Source organism: Panthera pardus, unplaced genomic scaffold (assembly GCF_024362965.1).
Source record: "Panthera pardus isolate Hobbes unplaced genomic scaffold, ASM2436296v1 HiC_scaffold_3, whole genome shotgun sequence".
NCBI classification, from domain to species: Eukaryota; Metazoa; Chordata; class Mammalia; order Carnivora; family Felidae; genus Panthera; species Panthera pardus.
In genome coordinates this window covers 20,584,454-20,605,809 of record NW_026526876.1, presented here as the reverse complement: position 1 = coordinate 20,605,809, position 21,356 = coordinate 20,584,454, and the positions used below count along the sequence as shown (strand labels likewise).

General features: G+C 51.3%; 1 protein-coding gene across 11 annotated transcripts in view; it reads right to left on the bottom strand.

The window, feature by feature from the left end:
• The window catches only part of SLC39A11 (solute carrier family 39 member 11), a 427,544-nt gene that overhangs the window by 340,504 nt on the left and 65,684 nt on the right, over window positions 1-21,356 (bottom strand). For 9 of the 11 annotated variants that reach the window (XM_053893198.1, XM_053893200.1, XM_053893190.1 and 6 more), the window contains one exon: window positions 727-845. In XM_053893198.1, the coding sequence (XP_053749173.1) occupies window positions 727-845 (119 nt within the window). Of the gene's footprint in view, window positions 1-726; window positions 846-1,990; window positions 2,010-4,398; window positions 4,523-21,356 lie in introns of those variants that run through there. The other 2 variants (XM_053893194.1, XM_053893195.1) reach the window with 2 other exon arrangements.

Sequence of the window (21,356 nt, the reverse complement as noted above, 5' to 3'; positions counted from 1 at the left end):
GAGGGTATATGGGATGTATGGGGTGGGGGCACATGGAGAGATAAGGTGTGGGCTGGGAGGATTGTGGGTATGCACATGGAGGGGCGGGGGTAGGGGAGTCTGTGTGGGGTATGTAGGAGGAGTGTAGGGTATGGGGGTGGGAGAATGTGGGGGGGTGGGGGGTACAGGGGTGCACGGGGTGCGTGGGGGTGGGGTGTGGAGGCACCAGGGTGAGTGAGGTTGCTGGGGGCAGGGGTAGAGGATGCACAGGGGTGAGGGGTGGGGTGGGGGTCTGTGGGGGCAGGGGGAGACAAGTCTGTGTGTCTCCATCCCAGAGAGGGTCGGGGAGAGAACAAAAAGATGGCATCAATGAGAAGGGGAACAGATACCCTTCCTTTCCCCAGGGCTCTTCAATCATCCCAGCTAGCTCAAGGACACAGGGCGGGATGGCTAACCCACCAAACTGACCACCTGCACCAGGACCGAAGGAAACGAGCCAGAAGCTAGAAACCAGGCAGGAGCTAAAGGAGGCTTAATAACTGGGCTCCCTTCCTCCTCCCTTCACACCAGGAGGGGAGCAGAAGCCGGGTAGGGAGAGGAGGAGGGAAAAACAGGACCTAGAAAGACCACAGGGGTAAGGAGGCGTGGCCAGTGGCCTTCCCCGGGGAAACCTGCCCTGTGTGGTTTCAGAGCTTGCCAAGAGCCCCGCCCCCTGCAAACTTCAGAACCCAAGCGATGCCAACTCACCTGTCCGCTAGAGAATATGAACACGAGAGCTGCCCCAGCTGCCGTCAGCCCCCAGGTGAAGAAGGTCCCCAGCAACGCCTGGAGCACAGAGTTGTGGCCTTGGAGCATGCTGGATCCAGCTGTGTGCAGAGGAGCAAGAGGGGGGTCAGCCGCCGGCAGCGCCTTTCAGGGACACCTGCACGTGCTAAGGTGTCTGACACCCTCGACCTGAGCCGGCCCACAATCTGGCTTGGCGCTATGCACCTTTCCGCCCTGCCATCCCTCAGCGGCCTCAACGACCCGGCACAGACCCGGCCTCTTCGTCCAGCCCCACACGTATCAGAAGTCATCTAACCCTGCACGCACAGACCTGGGGACTCCTAGGGAGACGCCAGAGGAGCCCACGGAAGAGCTTAGGACATTGGGGAGATAGTTCCAAAGAGAAGAAGTTCATAAAATGTGGATTATTCAGCGGGGAGGAAGAGAGCACGAGGAGGGTCTGATTACAGCCTTCTGGCACATCCTGCCTACTCCGGCTGCCCTTGCCCAGCATCGGTTCTGTCTCCTCCAAATACAGGGGACTAACTCAGATTCCCTCTTGAAGCTCTCCCACCTAAGTCCTGACCAAACCTTCAATGGCTCCCCATGGCCTGCCAAGGGCATACCCCACCGACTCTTTTACCACTACCCCACCCCCACCCCAAACTCCCGCTCAACTAGTCATTTGTGGCACCTTCGGCAAGTCCCAGATGGTCCTGCCTCCAAGTCACTCTTCATCGGGTTCCCTCCCAGAATGCCTTCCTTCCCTCGTTCCAGCCAGCAGACCCAGAACACCTTCTAACGCCAACTTCGACCCCTCTCCACGCCTGTCTCCATGCACACCTGCGGTGCTTTCTTTGTATGGACTCACCTCCTATATCTTTTACATCATTAGTTGCTTAAGAACAGGGATGATACCTTTTCACACCTGGCACCCCTATGAAATGGGGCTTCCTGGCATCCAAAAAACACTCGTATTGAAAAGGGCCAGCTTATGGGGCGCCTGGGTGGCTCAGTCAGTTGAGTGTCCGACTTTGGCTCAGGTCATGATCTCACGGTCTGTGAGTTCGAGCCCCGCATCGGGCTCTGTGCTGATGGCTCAGAGCCTGCAGCCTGCTTCCGATTCTGTGTCTCCCTCTCTCTCTCTGCCCCTTCCCTGCTCATGCTCCGTCTCTCTCTGTCTCAAAAATAAATAAAAAACATTAAGAAAAAAAAAATTAAAAAAAAAAGAAAGGGGCCAGCTTACCTTGATGGGACACTCAGCAAGGACAAGGAGAGGGAGGTAGAAGAGGGAGCATTTCCCTGTCAACTGAGCACACCGCCAATGAAACGGAACTCACACTACTGCCCACCAAGGAAAGAAAGGGAAGTACCATTCCTTCTTGTTTCCGCTCAGCGGACCTCCTCTAGACTTGAACACGTTTTAAATTCTAGCTCTGACACGATAGGGGATCAGAGTCTTGCTGTGGAAAGTTACAAGGCAGAGAAACCCATTTGTTGAAAAGCCCCATGTTCCGGTACACAAACATCAGGGCTCAGAGCCTCATCTCAAAGGGCTCATTCAACTGCCCACCGGTCTTCCAGCTCCCACAGGGCTGGATACGACCCCACGGGGCTCAGCCCAGCCAGGTCCCAGAGCTCTGTGAGCTGGACCAAGAGCTAAAGACGCTGACTCTGTTAACCCCGTAAGGAAACCGTGGCAGAGGGTGGACGGGGCCCTTATGCCAAGGGGCTCAGCAACGTGGATAGGACTCCAACCTGGGAAGGCTGTGGGTCCCCAGGTGAGCCCAGATGAGCCCAAGCCCAGCTCCCTTGCCAGGAAACCTCTAAGAGAAACAGCCTCTATGGATTCAGACTGTGTCTAAATAAAAACTCAGGAAAGGGAGTGCCCCAGAGAAAGAAAAAATAATATATTTTTTAAAAAACCCACCCATTTACATACTTCATCATGTTAGGTCCCCCTAAAATGAGTGGTTTGTGTTTCTCTGTCAACCAAGACATCTGGATCATTACCCCCTCAACCTTCTATTTCTGGCTGCTTGTGGATAAAATTTAAAACAGCGTTTGCAAAGAAAGGCACACAGCTGTCACCCCTTAGTACTTATCATCTAACACAGGTCATAACAAACAAACAAAAAAATAAACACAATTTTTTTTTCAGTACTGAATGTGCCTTTTAACAGCTACAGAGAAGAGGAAACCACATACATTTGCCAACAGGCCAAAGTCAACGTGGACTTTGTGGGTTCGCCACCAAGAGAGCTCTGGGTGTTCCGGGGGCGGGAGGGCCTGGTTTGAGGGACAGCACTACCCCAGCCTGTCTGCATCTACCTGAGCACCCAAGATAGAAGGGAAAGGATCAGCAAGGCCAAGCACGCCCTTTCCGTCCCAAGAATCACAGCATTTACCACTGAAAATGCAAACCCGGTGGCCCTGGAAGTTTCTTCCAGGTGCTGTTTTAAATCCTCACTGCTCGAAGGGTGGTCCCCCTCGGGAGCCAGTTAGAAATGCAGGATGTTGGGCCCCACCGGGACTTGCTGAAACAAGACTCTGCATTTTATCAAGTGCTGTGAGGGAGTCTCACACCCATGAAAATGGAAAGCATTGCTCTAACCCTGGCGCTTCTAGGAGGCCCAGAGCCTTGAAAGTGACTTGCCCTGCCCTGCGAGGGAGGGACCGGCAAGACTGGCACAGAGTCCCAAGTGAACGAAAAGTTTTCTCCAATAGGTGGGCCAGTAAGTAGCACCTTGGGAACAGGGGCGCCAGTCCCAGCACCGCCCGCGATGGGGCTCAGACTTCCTTGTGGGCCGGATGTTAATACATAAACGTGGATTAATGTGCAAGAGGGAGGATTATTCTCTGCCCTCCCCAACTTTAAAGATGTGTGCACACATTCTTCTCCAGCGGCACAGGAGGCTCCCTGACTGATACAGGATTTCTTTTCTCTCCCTCGCTAACCTGTTACCCTGCCTCCCAGAGCCGGCCTCAAGGTATTGATGATGTTGGAGAGGTGGGAACATTTAATAAAACTGCACACGCACACACACACACACACACACTCACACACACACACACACACTGGCTCCACGAGTTGAATCCAGCAACGGGATTCAGGCTTGGGCGATGGGACTGTGGAAAGTTCTCTGATACCTCACTGCTCCAAGTGTGGTCTGGGGGCCAGTGACCCCGGGGAAGGGTTCCAAATGCACATGCTCAGGCCGGCTGCACCGTCACCAAATGTCCAGTCAGGTCCAAAAGGCCGTGCTGCTCCCCAGGATGAGTGGGAGGGGACGCAGACTGCCCCGCCTCTGCTCCCCCCCCCCCCCAGGGCCCCAGGGCCACCCCCCACACACACAGCCGCACGCCCACCACGAACCGCCGAACAAAGAGGATTTGGTGAACCACTGTCAAAGGAAGGCAGGTCAACACCCTCCAGCCGACCCGGCCAGGGGGAAGAGGGGGCTCCGGGCACCCCTCCCCTCCTCTGCCACCTGCCACAGCCATCCGGCTTCTCCCCCCGACCCCCTCCTCTCCCCGGAGGGCACCGCCTTCCAAACTCCATTTTGCCCTTCCAGGTCCCACACTCTCCTGAGGGCCCCAGACCCCGGGCCTCCGGCCCAACCGAGGCGCTGAAGGGAGAAAGAGCTGACTCACTACGGTGCCCTCTCAAGCCCCCACTCCACTTCCATCAGCCCCGCTGCCGCTGGCTCGGCCGGCTCCTCTCCCGAAGTCACTTCCTGCTTCCCTCCCGGCACACGTGTCCCTCCAGCCGCCAGGCCCCTCCCCGCCGGCTGCGACTGGCAGATCCCGCCTGAAGAATCAATTCTCTGGTTCACAGCCCTCCGCAGGCTCGGGAGCAGATGGGGCGGGTGGAACAGAGCCCCGAGGCCAAGAGGAGAACATTCTGCTTGTACAAGCCTCTGCGGTCTCCTATGAAGCCGCAGAAACCACGGGGAGAGAGCGCCTTGTAACGTCCCTGATATCATTTATGTCACTACACTTGGCAGCTGAGTGAACGGATGTGTGTGGGGGGGGGGGGGGGGGGGGAGGAACCTCCTGGTATTAACATCGTTCTCTGAATCAGTGGCCCTCAATCTATAGCTCCCATCAGAATCACCAGGGAAAATGTCAAAACACAGAATTCAGGCACCCTGCAGAGGTTCTGGCTCTGCCAGTCTGAGCGGGGACCGAGATTTTCTGTTCTGAACTAAGATTTGTTGATGTGCTGGTCCTGGGACCACGCTTTGAGAACCATTGCTCTAGGTCAAGGGCTTTGCTTCCCAGGCCTTCTATGAAAAGACCAGCGGGGGGGTGGGGGGGGGGCTCCTGGGGGGCTCAGTCAGTTGAGCATCCGACTCCTGATTTCAGCTCAGGTTATGATCCCAGGGGTCGTGAGCTCGAGCTCTGCAACGAACATGGAGCCTGCTTGGGATTCTCTCTCCCTCTCCCTCTGCCCCTCTTCCCTGCTTGTGCTCTCTCAAACAAAAACAAACAAACAAACAAAAACAAAACAAAAAAACAGGATGCCCAGTTAAATGTGAATTTCAGTTAAAAGACAAATCGTGGGGGCGCCTGGGTGGCTCAGTCGGTTGAGCATCCGACTTTGGCTCAGGTCATGATCTCGCGGTCTGTGAGTTCGAGCCCCACGTTGGGCTCTGTGCTGATGGCTGGGGGCCTGGAGCTTGCTTTGGATTCTGGGTCTCCCTCTCTGCCCCTCCCCAGCTCATGCTCTGTCTCTGTCTCTGTCTCTCTCTCTCTCTCTCTCTGTCAAAAATAAATAAACGTTAAAAAAATTATTTTTTAATTAAACATTTTTAAAAATAGGGGCGCCTGGGTGGCTCAGTCGGTTAAGCGTCCGACTTCGGCTCAGGTCACGATCTCACGGTCCGTGGGTTCAAGCCCCGCGTCAGACTCTGTGCTGACAGCTCGGGGCCTGGAGCCTGTTTCAGATTCTGTGTCTCCCTCTCTCTCTGCCCCTCCCTGTTCATGCTCTGTCTCTCTCTGTCTCAAAAATAAATAAACGTTAAAAAATAAATAAATAAATAAATAAATAAATAAATAAATAGTAAAAGACAAATCGTGTTTTAGCGTGTGTCCTGTGCAACATTTGGGACATACTTATGCTAAAAACATATTTCACCTTCGTTGTTTACCAGAAATTCTGATTTAACTGCGTGTCCTATGTTTTGTCTCAGGAACCTACCAGAGGATGACCAGGTCAGAAAAACTGTTCATAACTACAGTGCCACACACCAGAGGATTCAATAGGAGCTGGCATCTTTTGTCCAGTAAAAAGCTGTCATCCACATTGAGGGTGGCACCACATTCGCGCACCGTGTCAGGAAATGAGATGGCCTGGTGACTGTAGGGGCTCTCTGCCCTCAGGAGATTCTCAGACCCAACAGAGAACCAGACCAGGTGTCTTACTCAAGAAAATATCACTGATCGGGAAGGGCCGGGGCGGGGGGCGGGGGCTGGCTTCAACAGCTGCCATTTCTTGCCTCACAGTTCTAGAAACAGGAAGTCTAGGATCGGTCCAAGATCAAGGTGCAGATTTGGTTCTTGGTAACAGCTATCTTCCCGGCTTGCAGACAGCTGCCTTCTCACTGTCCTCTTGTGGAGGAAGAGAAATCTCTCTCTCTCCCTTCCTCTTCTTATAAGGCCACCAATCCTATCGCATGAGGACCCCCACCCTTATGGCTTCATTTAAGCTTACTTACCTCCAAAATGCTCTATCTCCAAATGCAGTCATATTGGGGGTTAGACATATGAATTTCATGAGTGGAGCCTTCCTGTGTGGGATTAGTGTCCTTACAAAGAGGACCCTAGAGAGCTCCCTCACCCCCTTCTGCCGTGTGGAGACACATGAGGAGTCCGCGACCCAGAACAGGTCCCTCAGCCCCATCATGCTGGCACCCCCTGATCTAGGATTTCCAGCTTCCAGATCTGTGACTGATCAGTTTCTCTTGGGGATCAGCCACCCAGTCTGTGGTGGTTGGTGACAGCAGCCCAAATGGGCTGTGACACTCCATTTAACAGATAAGGAGACTGAGTCTCAGGAAAGCTCTGTCGGTACCCCAGATTGACAGGGTAGTGTGGGAATCCAAGCCCAGCTGACTCCAGAGAGGGCACTCTTCCTGCATCGGACATACAGGGTTCCCAGGACGAACTCAACACCCCGGTCAGCAGAGCCTCGGGCTGACCTCAGGCTGGGTGGCCGACCCCCAAGAAACAAATCTCAGAATTTCCCCCAGTGAACCGTAAACACACACACACACACACACACACACACACACACACACACACACACTAGCAGGCACTAATGAGAGGCGGGGTGTTAGGCAGGCTATGAGGGCTGCCTCCCGAGTATCTAAAGGCCATAAAACTAAGTGATGTTGACAGTCAGCAAAGGAGCCTCAGGGCAGCAGAATGGTGGCCCATTACTGTGGCTTGACCTGGGGAAGCAAGCTGGCAGGGCCTCCCCCTCGCAGCATGGGGGCAGAGTGGAGGTGGGGGTGGGGATAGTGGCAGTGTCTGCAGCCGAACACCACGGGCTGGGGGACGTGGAGAAGAGCTACGAGATGGGCACAAAGGATCCAGCCCAGGGGGTCCTGGGTCTTTCCTTCTCTACCCCTTCTTCCCGCTTCCCCTTCTCCCTCCCTCGCTGTCCGAGATCTTGATTTCTCTTAGGAGGTCATAGAGCTGACAGCCAAGAGGAATCTCAGCCTGGCACATGAGTTTCCTTGGACAAATTCCCCAGCGCCTCCCAAGCCCTCCCAGCCTCAGGCTCCCCATCCTAAGACAGTGACTGGAGTGAATCACCCAACGTCTAGCCCAACACCCATCATGGCAGCCTGAATGATTATCTCTTGGCTGTCTCTCCTTCCTCCCTTCCTTCCCTCCTTCCTTCCTTCCTTCTTCCTTCTTTCCTTCCCTCTTTCCTTCCTTCCTTTCCTAACTTCCTTCTTTCTTTCCTTCCCTTCTTCCTTCCTCCCCCCCTTCCTTCTTTCTTTCCTTCCTTCCTTCTTTCTTTCCTTCCTTCCTTCCTTTCCTAACTTCCTTCTTTCCTTTCCTAACTTCCTTCTTTCCTTCCTTCCTTCCTTCCCTTCTTCCTTCCTCCTCCCCTTCCTTCTTTCTTTCCTTCCTTCTTTCCTTCCTTCCTTCTTTCTTTCCTTCCTTCCTTTCCTAACTTCCTTCTTTCCTTTCCTAACTTCCTTCTTTCCTTCTTTCTTTCTTTCCTTCCTTCCCTTCTTCCTTCCTCCTCTCCCCTTCCTTCTTTCCTTCCTTCCTTCTTTCTTTCCTTCCTTCCTTTCCTAACTTCCTTCTTTCCTTTCCTAACTTCCTTCTTTCCTTCCTTCCCTTCTTCCTTCCTCCTCCCCTTCTTTCTTTCTTTCTTTCCTTCCTTCCTTCCTTCCTTCCTTCCTTCCTTCTTTCCTTCCTTCCTTCTTTCCTGCCTGCCTGCCTGCCTTTACTCAATGCCTATTTCACAAGCCTCTGATCCATGCTAGGCACTCTGTGGGACCCCGGTACTCCAAGATCAACTGAGCACCTACGTTGCAGGAAGTGGAGAATGTTCTAGGTTTACCACCTAGCAGACCAGGGCACATGTCGTTGCTGATAACTGCCCAGAAGCCTCAGAAGAAAAGGGCCTCAAGCTAAGGTCTTGTGATTTCTTCCTCAGACTAAAGTAATATTCATTTTAATATCAAAATTTCTAATTTTTTTTCTTAAAGAGGACCCTTAAAATTGCATAAACTTCAGAACCCACAAAACCTAATGTGCCCTGGGTGCATATTTAGAGATTTAGGCTGGAAAACGAATAGCTTCCTCTGGTAGGCAGAAGAGGCCCACGTCCTCCTCGTCCCTGAAACCCATGAATGGGGACCTCCCACTGAAAAAGGGTATTTGCAGCTGCGGTTGAGCAAAGGAGCTCGAGGTGGGGAGATTACCCTGGGTTCTCTGGGTGGGCCGAGCGTCATCACAAGGGTCCCCACAAGGGAAAGGACGGAGGCAGCAAAGTCAAAGGAGGGTAGGAGGCATGAGGATGTGAACAGAGGTCAGGGCAAAGGGATGCCAGCGGCCTCGAGAAGCCAGAGAGGCGAGGAAGTGGATTGGCCCCCAGAGTCCCCGGAAGGAGCACAGCCCCCGCCAGTACCTTGATCTTAGCCCTTCTGTTGGCCCTTCTGACATCCAGAATTGTAAGATGAGAAATCTGTGGTGGTTCAAACGACAAGGATTTCCGTACTCTGTTTCTGCAGCCCAAGGAAACTAACACACTTGGGTTTGCCTGGAAGCATCTGATTTCACCGGTGCCTTTCTCCGGTGACACCGTGAACCACCAGGACCCGCACTCGGCCCCTGCCCACCGTCATGACTAGGCAGGACAGACTACACAATTTGTAGGGCCTGGCACAAAATGCAAACAGGGGACCACTTATTCAAAAGGTCGGCGGAAGAGTGCCGTTAAAATACTCATTAAGGGGCACCTGGGTAGCTCTGTCAGTTAAGTGTCAGACTCTTGGCTTTGGCTCAGGTCATGATCTCAGGGCTTCATGGGATCAAGCACCTGTGTCAGGCTCTGCACTAGCAGCTTGGAGCCTGCATGGGATTCTGTGCCTCCCTCTCTCTCTGCCCCTCCCCATCTTGCACTGTCTCTCTCTCTCTCTCTCTCAAAATAAAATAAATAAGCTTAAAAAAAAAAGTACTAATTAAGGGGCACCTGGGTGACTCAGTCAGTTAAGCATCCGACATCAGCTCAGGTCATGATCTCACGGTTCCTGAGTTCAAGCCCCACATCAAGCCCACATTGAGCCCCGCATCAGGCTCGCAGCTATCAGCGCAGAGCCTGCTTTGGATCCTCTGTCTCCCTCTCTTTCTGCCCCCCCCCAAAATAAACATTAAAAAAAAGACTAATAAAGCCCTTCTTTTCTTCTGCATCTCTCTGCTCACTGAGGACTCCAGGGTCCCAGCAGATTTTGCTTACAAAACCCAAGTTCGGAGATAAAATTATCAGGAAATCTCAAGATGGTGACAGCAGGGCATTAAACCAAGTGCAGAGCCTTTCTGAGCACGAGACCCTGCACTCCCAAATCGGTCTCACGCCCATGAAGCTGGCCCTGTCACAGGCGCTGGGATGGTGGGGCCAGACTGAAGAAGGTCATGATGTCAAAATTAGGAAATTGGGCCAGGGTGGGTTATCCAAAAAACAGAAGTCCCCAGAGAGATTGGGAACCAGGACGTTCAGGGCAGAGGGAAAACATAAGTGACAGTCCAAGGTGCTCGTGTCAGGCGGCTTGGGGAGGGGACACGGGCAGTCCCAGGAGACTGCAGAGAGGGGCTGGACACCCTGCTGGAGAAGCCTGGGACTTGGCAGGAGAAACTCCAGGAAGGATGAAGCGAGGCCAAGGGAAGAGCAGGGCCATCTTAGCCATCAGAAGCTAGTGGATCGGTATCTGGGGTCCCCAAGTTTTCCAGCAGCCCATGAAATGGGTAAGCATTGAAAAAAATATTAGATTTTTAGCTCAATAAGAAAAAAAACCTGGAAATTTAAATTAATAAGTGTTTAAATGTCTATAAAACCTTGTTAATTGTTGACTTTGGTGTTCATAAAAATTTAATTACATTCAAATAACAATCAGAGGTTAGCTTTTCTCACTTCAGGAGAATTTCTAAGTATGCACAATAATGGCCAAGAAATCACAGCCGATCATAAATTAAATCAGCCTGGAGCCAAATGATTTCCAAGGCAAAATTATAAAAATCTTCCTGATTATTTTATGGGGGAAAGAACATACTTAATATGGATTGTGGGAGCATTTTAATATATGCTCAGTGCAATGTGGGATGAGACCCCAAAACGCAGGAGTTCTCTGGGGGCTTGCAAAGACCCTAAGAGGCCTCAGGGAATGGGGAGGGAGGCAGGGTTGCAATAAACGTTATTCCTCTCTCCAAGCAGGAGCAGAAACTAAAGTCATCTCACTAGCTGAGGCTCATAGAGGCCCGAGGATAGGGGTGGACGAAACTTTCCAGAGAGGACGGTGGTTTCCTACTGTCAAACTGTCAACAGGACCAGCCAATCAGGAGCCACAGTAGATGGGATGGTGGGAAGGGAACCCCCCTCGCGTGCAGAAGGCAAGAAGGTGGGGAGGTGGTCTCTCAGCTGTCCGTAGTCAGAGAGAGGAGCAGACCTCCAAGTCTCTCCAGGTCCCATCAGACCGGATTGGGGGGCGGCGGGGGCAAGGCCGGGGCTGGAAATGCATGGGTGCTGTGCAGAGTCATCCGAGAAGCCCCATGTAGTGCATTGAATGGTTGCCCCCAAAGATAACGTTTAAAATTTTTAAAAATTTATTTATTTAGAGAGGAAGAAAGCATGCAAATGCATGCATGAACAGGGTAGGGGCAGAGAGAGAGGGAGAGAATCCCAAGCAAGCTCTGTGCTGTCACCCCGGAGCCCCACTCGGGGCTCGACCCTACAAACTATGAGATCATGACCTGAGCTGAAATCAAGACTCAGATGCTTAACCGACTAAGCCACCCAGGCGCCCCAAAAGATACCTTTAAATCCTAACCCCTGGTGCCCGTGAATGTGACGTTATTTGGGAAAAGGGTCTTTGCAGGTCTGGAGAAGAGGTCACCCTGGATTAACCAGGTGGTGCTACATCCAGTGACACGCGTACGTACAAGAGATAGAGGGGCAACGAAGACAAGGACACGGGGGCAAGAAAGCCACGTTAAGATGGAGGCAGAGCCCGCAGTGATGTGGCCACAGCCAAGGGGGACCAGGAGCCACCACCAGCTGGATGGGGCAAGGAAGGATTCCCCGAGGGCCTTCAGAGAGCGTGGCCCTGCAGCCCATTTTCTGGTTTTGTGGCCTCCGGAACTGTAAGGGAATCCATTTCTGTTGTTTTAGGTCCCCTAGGCTGTGGCATTTTGTCTCGGCCACCAGGGAACAATACACCCTGAGTCCAAACGTTTCTACCACATGCAGGCGGGAAAGCCCCCAAGCGCCAGGAATTGCCCCTAGCACAAACACACGATGACCCCACCCTCCCCATCCCTTTGCTGCTTGGGCAGACGGGTACCAGCTCCCCAGACATCTGACCAGGCTCTCCATTTTTCTGAAGGATCCATCCCTAAGTGAATTCATGCCGTATTTTCCCGCTAGCCTTTCTGCCAGATGGGCCAAGATTCCTGTCTCTTCCATGCCTGCCCCTCCCCCCGCCAATCCTCCCACCCCACCCCCCATGACAAATCACTGTAGGGAAACCTAACCCATCCTTAAACACATCACTTCAAATTTCTCCCAAAACCATCTGTGAAAGGTGAATAAAACCAATAAAACACCCCGCTAGCCAAAGAACCTTCTCAGACACCTGAGTTCTTGTTCAGTAAAGCCCTCCTTTGGCTCTGTGAGCTTGTGCACCACAGCATCCGTGTGGCCATGAAGGGAGGTATTTGTCATTTAAGCCAGGTGTGCCCTTGGACTTGAGGGCCTGACAGGGTGTCAGCAGTGACGCAAGAAATCAAGGAGGAAGCACGCAGGCTGGTTCCAAGGAATCGGGGCACTGCTGTTTGAGCTCCAAGTTTTTCTTTGTTTGGTTTTGTTTTGTTGTTGTTGTTGCTTTTGCCAATAACTCACTGGGCAATCTTGGGCCAGCTCTTTCCTCTCTGAAACTGCCAAGTGTAAGAGCTGGACCTCAGGTGACCTCTGAGGTCCCTCCTATGCTGAACGTTGATTCTCTGATTAAACTGCCAAAGCAAAACAGTGCCAGACCACAAAACTGGCACCAACACTTTACCAAGTATAGCTGAGGCGTTCTTTTGTGCCAGAAAGAAAGAAGAAAGAAAGAAAGAAAGAAAGAAAGAAAGAAAGAAAGAGAAAGAAGGAAGGGGTAGGGGAAGGGAGAAAGAAACAGAAAGAAAAGAAAAGAAAAGAAAAGAAAAGAAAAGAAAAGAAAAGAAAAGAAAAGAAAAGGGGGAAGGAGGGAGGGAGGAAGTCATCTCTTTGTGCTAAGGGGGACTTTCTCAACCTAACAGGGAGGTAGACCGACTTCCCAATTCAACTTCCACTGTTGGGGCTCTTATCGATTGACCAATGTCCTGTCTCCCTCCACCCCCGAGATTCACGTGTTGGAGTCCTAACCCCCAGTCCCTCAGAATGGGACCTTATTTGGAGATGGGGTCTTTACGAAGGTGATCAAGTCAAGGTGTGATCATTAGGGTGGTCTCTAACCCAATGTGACTGGTGTCCCTATAGAAAGGAAATCTGGACACAGGGACACATATACAAGAAAGACGACGTGAAGAGCCACAGGGACAAGACGGCCATCTGCAAGCCCAGGAGAAAGGCCTGAGTGGATCCTTCCTTCGGGCGCCTCAGTAGGAGCCAACGCTGCGACACCTTGATTTCAGAATTCCAGCTGCCAGAACCGCGAGAGAGTCCATTTCTGTTGTGTAAGCCACTCGGTCTGTGGTGCTTTGTTATGGTGGTTCCGGCTAACACAGGGCGGCACGTCACCGTGGCTTACACCATAAAATTCAGCGCTGGGAAGCCCCTCCGAGAGCTTCTGGTCCAAGCCTCTTGGCTTCCCGGGTGGCCGCACAAACCCTGGGCCGGCAGCCGGTTGGTGCCAGAGCCGGGGCTGGCCCCCACATCTCCCATTGGCCCCAACTCCCCCACATTTCACACTCTGTGAGTCCTTAGTCATCCTAGGCTGTCGGATCAGAGTCCCAGCCTCGCAGCTCATCCAGGAAAATGATTATTGGAAGCAAAACTACAGGGACATGGGTCAGGATACCAGAGCTAATAAGAATGGTTCAGGTACTTTCCAGGCATTCTGCGAACAGCTGACTTTCCCATTCCGTGTCTGAACACATCCCCGAATCAAGAATACTGTAGTTGTTTTCATAGTAAGATACTACGGAAATTCAAAATACTACGTAATTGAAACTTGACACAGATTCACACTGGCCTTTTACCTAAAGTCATCATAATTGGCAACGCTTTTACAGTCTGGCCGCATGTTCAGAAAACCTCAGTGGAGACCTACAATAACAATACAGACAGAAAGCCTTCCACATGAAAGGCACTCGAATAAATCATTTGCCTAATTAAACAGAATGATGGAACCCTGCATTTTGCCCTGTGCCCCCTGCTCCTGCTAATGAGGGTGGCCCATCAGTAGAATTTCTCAGGAACGCGCTTAATAAAACCATTTAAATTATAGGGAGAAAAAGATATGGATCATCTTAATGTTCAACCAAAGGATAGTTAAATTACAGAACATAAATGCAGTGGAGTTTTACGCGGTTAGTGAACATGATAAAGATCATAGCAACATAGGAAGTATTTACGATATCATATTTTGTGAAAAAAAGCAATAGACAAAAAATATGCCATTTTGTTATGACAGTAGTAAAAAAATACACAGGGAACAGAAGACTAAGAAGGATATTCATACAAATTAGTTGGAGCATCAGGTGACGAGAAGGTAGAGCTTTCCCCCTTTCTATAATGCTATGTTCCTTTTATAATTTAAAAATATTTTGGCGGGGGCTCCTGGGTGGCTCAGCTGGTTAAGCATCCGACTTCAGCTCAGCTCATGATCTCACAGTTCATGGGTTCAAGCCTCACGTCGGGCTCTGTGTTGACAGCTCAGAGCCTTTTTTGGATTCTGTGTCCCCCTCTCTTTCTGCCCCTACCCGCCCCCCCCAAAAACAGATAAATAAACAATTAAAAATTTTAAAAACATATATATAATTTAAAAATATTTTGGTAAGGTATAAAAGAAGATGAATACAGGAAACAAGTTTCACTGAGCTTAAATCATAATGCCTAAAGCCAGTAAAGACACCCAATCCAGGTACTACAAAACCTCAGCACAAGACCATCAGTCCATAAACTAGACTCTGTGCTTGTATCTAAAGGCACCTGGATGTTTAAAACACCCAGCTCTTTGGAAAGCCGGGTGCCCTTGAAATTTTCCATGATTTATTTTAATCAATCATTTCCAAGAATTGTCTGCACCTCATTAGCTCTTCAACAGGCCAGCTGCAGAATGAGGTAGTCTCTAAGTGATGAGAGCCAAAGGCCCAAGGAAGGTCCCTCCCTCCTTCCCTCCCTCCCACATGCACACGCTCCTGCTCCTCCCGGAGCCCCCTGGGGACCGCCTGTCACCACCAGGCGAGCCTGTCACACTCTCGCCTTCCAGTTTCACAGACAGATGGTTGGCGGGGCCACGGCTCAGACAGAACATCTGAGCCCTGAGGCTCCCACAGACGGGTGAGCTCCCACTGCCCACCGGAGACCCCGTTCCTCTGGTCATCCCAAATGCTCCCCAGATATTCCCAGGGAAGTACCCACAAGCACAGGGCAAAGCGGTCAAAACTGACTCTCCTGTTCTCCTCCCACCAGCTCCAGAAAAGTACAAAAAAGAGGGGCTTCCTGCAGGGCCCCCAACACATACCCAGCTGCCATCAGGGGGCCACATGGCAGTTGGACTTTAGAATGTTGTCTCCTGAAATGCCTCCATCTGGGGTTGAGAAGCCTACCCTGAGTTCTTCTAGAACCTTCTATGGCCACAGTGGGGAAGCACTCTCTGGTCCATTTTAATACCAAAGTCTACTTTGTGTTCATTTTAACGAACACTGGTTGTCCCATGTGTAACCACCTCTGTGCTAACTATAAGCCACCTGTTATTATTTTCCTAACTCCATTCCCCCAAAAATAGTTTGAAAGAATTCTGCCAGGCAAGCGATGTTAAACAAGGGTTAATTATTTTCCCCATTTTTAATCCCTTCAAGACACACTGATGTAACTACTAATCAGAGCTTCAGATCAATATAAGATACCAGAGCTGCAGAGCTAAGCGGCTGTCATTCCAGCCAAAAGCAAAGAAATTGGATTTTAATTTGCCTTTGCCTCGTTTTGGCCTTTGGAAATATTAATAATTAATAAACATGATACTAGGCAGTCCCTTCAAGCTCAGGAACCCCAAGCTGCGAATCACAGCTGCAGAATAAATGAAACACATGGTCCTCGGCATCCAGAAACCAGGAGAACAACGTAAACACATCCATGCAAAACAGCTAACTATGTGACTTGTCCACTGCTGTTCTAACACATATACAGATTAGGTCTTTCAGCTCCAAAGGGAATTATAATGAATGTGTGCTATCCCGCTGGTGAACAGAGAAGACCCTTAATAAATATTTGTCAGATAAATGAGGGATGACATACAATATTTTAAGACTCTTAATTTTTACAGTGCATACCCCCAGGCAAGATTTCCAGAACAGGATCTCACAGAAACCCTCAAGGACAAGATTAATCAGAGAAGTAAGAGCAGCTGCTGGTCCCAAGGACCGATGAGGCTTGAGATGATAAGGCTGGCGGGGGGTTTGGGGAGGAGCTCACCCTAAGATAATCTCCCCACTGTAAGCGCTAAATCATTCTCTTCTCTTGGAGGCTTTCCCATCCTCGAACCCTCATTGGTCCAGACTGGGGTTACTATCAGTTGGAAAGCAGTGTCACCCCCATTTCATGCCCAAAGTCCTAGAGCAGAGGTCATTAAGGGCTGGGAGAGAGAAGGGCATGGTAAAGGCAGGATCCTTATAGAACAGTGAGGGATGGGGGTAGGCAGAGAGGAGAGGAGAAGGCAATCATGGTGGGAGACCAGTTTAAGTAAAGGCCCAGAGGCAGGAATTAACCAGAGTGTCTGGCCAACTACACAGAAATTGAACAAACCATCGTGCGGAGCGTTTAGATGATGTGCTTACTGAGTCTACCCTCATCCACCTGCGAATCCACATCAACACGGACTCTCCACTCCAGCCAGCATGGTAGCCCTTAATTATATCAAATCTCAGAAGTTTTCATTGTTTTTAAGTTTATTTACTTATTTTTTCGTGGGGAGGGGAGGGCAGAGACAGTGGGAGAGAGCGAATCCCAAGCAGGCTCCACCCGGTCAGCGCGGAGCCCAACTCGTGCCTCGAACTCACGAACCGTGAGCTCATGACCTGAGCAGAAACCAAGAGTCAGACACTTAATGGATTGAGCCCCCCAGGTGCCCCTCAGACCTTTATAAGCCGTGTGTATTTGTTACCCATTGGGAATATGAGCTACTTATGAGTTTGGAAACATCTCACGCTTTCTTTCTACCCACCACAAAACTCAACTTCCTTAAGGGCAAAAACCCTCGAGAACTATACCAGTCAGGAAATACTGCAAGTTTAGCACCGGGAAATGGCCTGGCCAGAGGAGGTAGGGAAGGATCTGGAAGCAGAGAGTAATAGGGATGGGGAGAAGAGAAGAGCCGAGGCTGCAGCAGCATAATTCACAGAGAGAGAGAGTGAGAAGCACAGTCCTGGTGACACCAGACGTGTCCCAGCGGCAGGCAGCTGGGGTTCCTGACATCATACCCGCTTCTATCCCCAGAACGGGAGAGAAACTAAAATAGAGACAAAGCTCTCCTTGAGTCCCCCCCTGCATGGGACTCTGCGCCTTCCTCATTAAAGGAAATTTGGACGGTTCAACCTTGTCCTTCCCCTGGGGAGACGGTGGGGCTCCTAGAGTGACCGACCATCCGGGGGTTCTCCGATGCAAGACTTTGGGTTTTACGCAGAACAGTTCTAGGCAAACCAGGATGGGTGGGTCACCCCACATCACATCACACATGTGAAGGAACGCTGCCGGCCAGGTTAGGGCGCGCCCGTCACGTGTGACCTATGCACTTGCCCCACCGGGCACACCTAGCAGGTCTCGGGTGGCGAGCCTGGTAGAGGTGGAGAATCTCAGCCCCGTCTGGACCCGACGAGCCAGAACCTACAGCTTCAACGCCCCCCCCCCCCCCCCGGGGTGTTCCCATATACACTCAAGTGTCAGGAGCATGGGATTTTTGCATTAAATGTGTTCCTTAACGGGTCCGGGAGTCTGCGCATGCGCCGTTTCTTTTCTTGTTTGAATAGCAGGGGAAACCGTCCCCAAGTGGCGCCGGGTGGATGATAGCTTTTTATTAGCAATGCCGGCCTCGCACTGCGGGAAAGCGGCGGAGCACGCTGCCTACAGAACTGTCTTGTTTCCTCCCTTCACTCGCTCCTCTAGACGTCAAGGAAGAATGCAACCGTCCGGCACGACCTCTTGGAGTCCGTGGTTGCCGTATCAGGCCAGCGTTTTCCAACCACAGCACTGGGGACATTTTGTGCCGCATCATCCTCTGTGGTGGCGGACGCCGTCCTGGGCGTGGTCAGATGCTCAGCAGGATCCTGGGCCTCTACCCACGAGATGCCAGTGGCACCCCCTCCCAACGTGACAGCCACTAAGGTCGCCAGTCATCACCCAATGCCTCCTGAGGGGCGAAACCGCCCCCGTCACCCCCCCTTGGGTGGAGAACCACCGTCTTAGACAAAGAAGCGGCTCTCTTAGGGCAACGAGAAGCGCAGGGAGACACTGTGCCTGCTGGGGAGCTCGTTAAAGTCTCAAAAAACACAGGCCAAGCTGATGCCTGCAGGCTCCTGGGGCGGGGGGGGGGGGGGGGGGGGGGGGTATCAGCTGGGTGGCCTCAGGGCCTACCCGTGTCTAAGTCTAAGGGGAAGCTCTCTGTAGATGACACTAATGGAGACAAGCAGCCTGTTGCCACAAACTCATGTCACCGGCCCCTCTGCTTACAGCTGCTCTTTGGTATTTAACCAGCAGAGCGCAAAGAAGGCCTTTTCGCCTTTTTATGGGAGTGCCGCGTTGAATGATATCGGAGAGTTTCTAACAGCACTGTTCAGGAAAAAAAAAAAAAAGAAAAGACTGGGTAGCTTCTGTTCAAATCGCCAGAGTGAACCGTCTGGCCCAATCCGCAGCCCTGGTAACATAAAGGGTACCCTGGCGGGGCTGTTTACTATCTGAGTAGCCCCAGGAGGCTTGGGGACAGGGGAGAAACTCCCACCGCCACCACCAGGCCAGCGGGAGTCTCACTCTCACTCAAGGCACGTAGAGAAGGTTAACTACTGCGTTTTGTTCGTTCTAGGATGCGTGAACCACCACCCCACCCCCAATTTGGCACCTCGGAAATCGGATTCATTTTGCCGGCAGCCAGGTGGCAGGTGGGAAGCAGTCGTCAAAGGCCGATCATGTGCCCACATCGGAAACACAGGCACAAAACTCTCAGCAGGGCCTTGGAGATTGGGAAGAAGCCGAGGAGGACTCTTTTGGCCCCTAGGAGATAGACGACCAGGGAACGTGGAGGTGGGAAATCGGAGGTCTTTAGTGGCATTCCTGAAGGAGGCAGACCGGGCCAGTCCCACAACAGAGCTACTCAGAGTGTGATCCCTGGACCAGCGACATGAGCATCACCTGGGATCTTACTAGAAATGCAAATTCTAAGGCCCCATGCCAGGCCTCTTGAACCAGAATCTCTGCCAGCGGAGTCTAGCAATGTGTGTTTCTACCAGCACTTCGGGATATTCTGACGATGCTCAACCTTCCAAGCAACCCTCCTCCACACGTCTGGCTTAAATCCACGAAGGTGGCTTAGCGCAAGAGATTAGCACCAGCGGCTTTTATTTCTTTCGTGGATTCTTTTAAGAAATGCTACATCAGCAACATTCTAGATAGGGACAATGCTGGATAATGAGACAAAAAATACATGACGTAAATGTTCTGACTTGAAAAGTCATTGAGAAGCATCAGGCTCAGACAGGAAGAAGTTTCAGGAAGTGAGTCCCCTAGCAATTAATTGCAATTATATTCCTTCATGTGTATTCATAACATATGTATTACGTGTAGGTACGCATGTAGGTATATTTTCCTTTACATGTGTGTATAAGATAAAGTCAAGCATCAAAGGGTTCTTTTAATAAGTAAGACTTGAAATTTCTAAGTATAAGCAAATCGTATTGGTTTTGAGAGTGTGTTTTGCTTTTTCTTCTTTGGTGGTTCACAAACGATAGCATATCCTTCGGTGAACGGAGTCTTAGATTCAGTAAGACGCGGCGTCCTGCTCTCTAACTTTGCTCCGTCTGACCCAAGCCTCTTGTGAGGACAGTTTAATCCTCTCCCTCCGCAAGGCTAGACCGCTGTTAGATGCTATCTTCTGTGCCACGATGGATGCCGTGTTCAAAGATGATTAATGGGCCTTTCCCCACCTTTCCTATCCTGTGCTGGGCTCTCCCTCTGAATCCTATATCAGTTCCACCTCCCCAGCCTCACAGGACCACCGTGGCTTTCCTCTGAGTTCCCTCTAACCAGCCGAGGTCCCTCTCAATGATAGAGGGTCTGTAACAAAGTGTGGAGTGAGCTGCTAGGCTGAGTGAGTTAGACATCTGGAGCACAGCTGGCTGCCGCTGGCAGAGGCTGGCTCCGGCCCCTCCAGGCGAGCTGAGTGAGGGCATCTGTGAGGGCCTGAGAACCAGAAACAAACCTTTCTTTCGGAGCCAGGACCCCAGAGTCCCCAGGTGAGTCATGAAACCAGAGAGGGCGGTTAGCGCATCAGCATGATAAGTAGCTCTCGATGACATTTATGCTGCCAGCTCTCAGCCTCCAGCCTCTCCACCCGATTTCTCTCTCAGGGCCTCTGCGAGCTCTGATGTCCCTCGGTCATCTGACAAGAATTGGCTAAAAGCTAAAAGAATTGCTTTATAGCCAGATCAGAAGACCTAGAGGGAACTGGGGCATGAGCCTGGTGGCGGATGAGTCTTAGGGAGCAGCTGAGGCCTGAGCCCACCGGCCTCGCCTCTGGAAACAAGCCTGGCCCAGAGAGAGAGGCGTCCCCTTCCTTCTCGTTGGCCATCAGGGAGTTAGAACGTTCAGCTGCAAGATCGACTTCAGGAACCTGAGGCCTCCATCAGGGTTGGGGGCTGGGCAGATGGCACCACACATCACAGTAGATTTTAAACCCTTAGAGGCAATCATTACATATTCGTTGAAGGAAGGGGGCACAGATAAAGGTGAGGGTCTGGGGATCAGCATACGAAAACTTAAATAACTTGCCACGGATCCTTTATCCGTGTTCACCTGTGGGGGGCCGGGGGAAGGGTTGTTGTTGTGTTGTGTTTGATTGGTGCGTGTCTTCCCTGTGGGAACGAAAGCTCCAAGCACACACATAACAGCGATATCGCTCAGCCTTGTATCACCAGCACCTACGGAAATTAACCTGCCCAGTAGGTGCTCAACAACTAAATTTGCTGAGTTCACCAATGAATCCATTGGTTCAAAGACCTCCTTCTAGCTTAGACTGGAGATTCTCTACTGGTTAGGGGGTGGAGGGGTGGAGAGGGCAGGGATATGTAGCACGTCCATCTCAGGAATTTCTTTTATACTCTACTTTTTTATAATAATAACTCCATTTTTAATGTTTATTTATTCAATTTTTTTTTGAGAGATTGAGAGAGAGCAGGCCAGGGAGCGACAGAGAGAGACGGAGAGACAGAATCCCAAGCAGGCTCCACGCTGTCAGTGCAGAGCTCGATGCAGGGCTCCAACCCACAAACTGTGAGATCATGACCTGAGCTGAAACCAAGAGTCAGACGCTTAACCGACTGGGCCACCCAGGCTCCCCTCAGGGATTTTTAAAAATTACAGACAATAGCTAACACTTTACGAGGCACAAAGTGCCACTCTAAGTGCT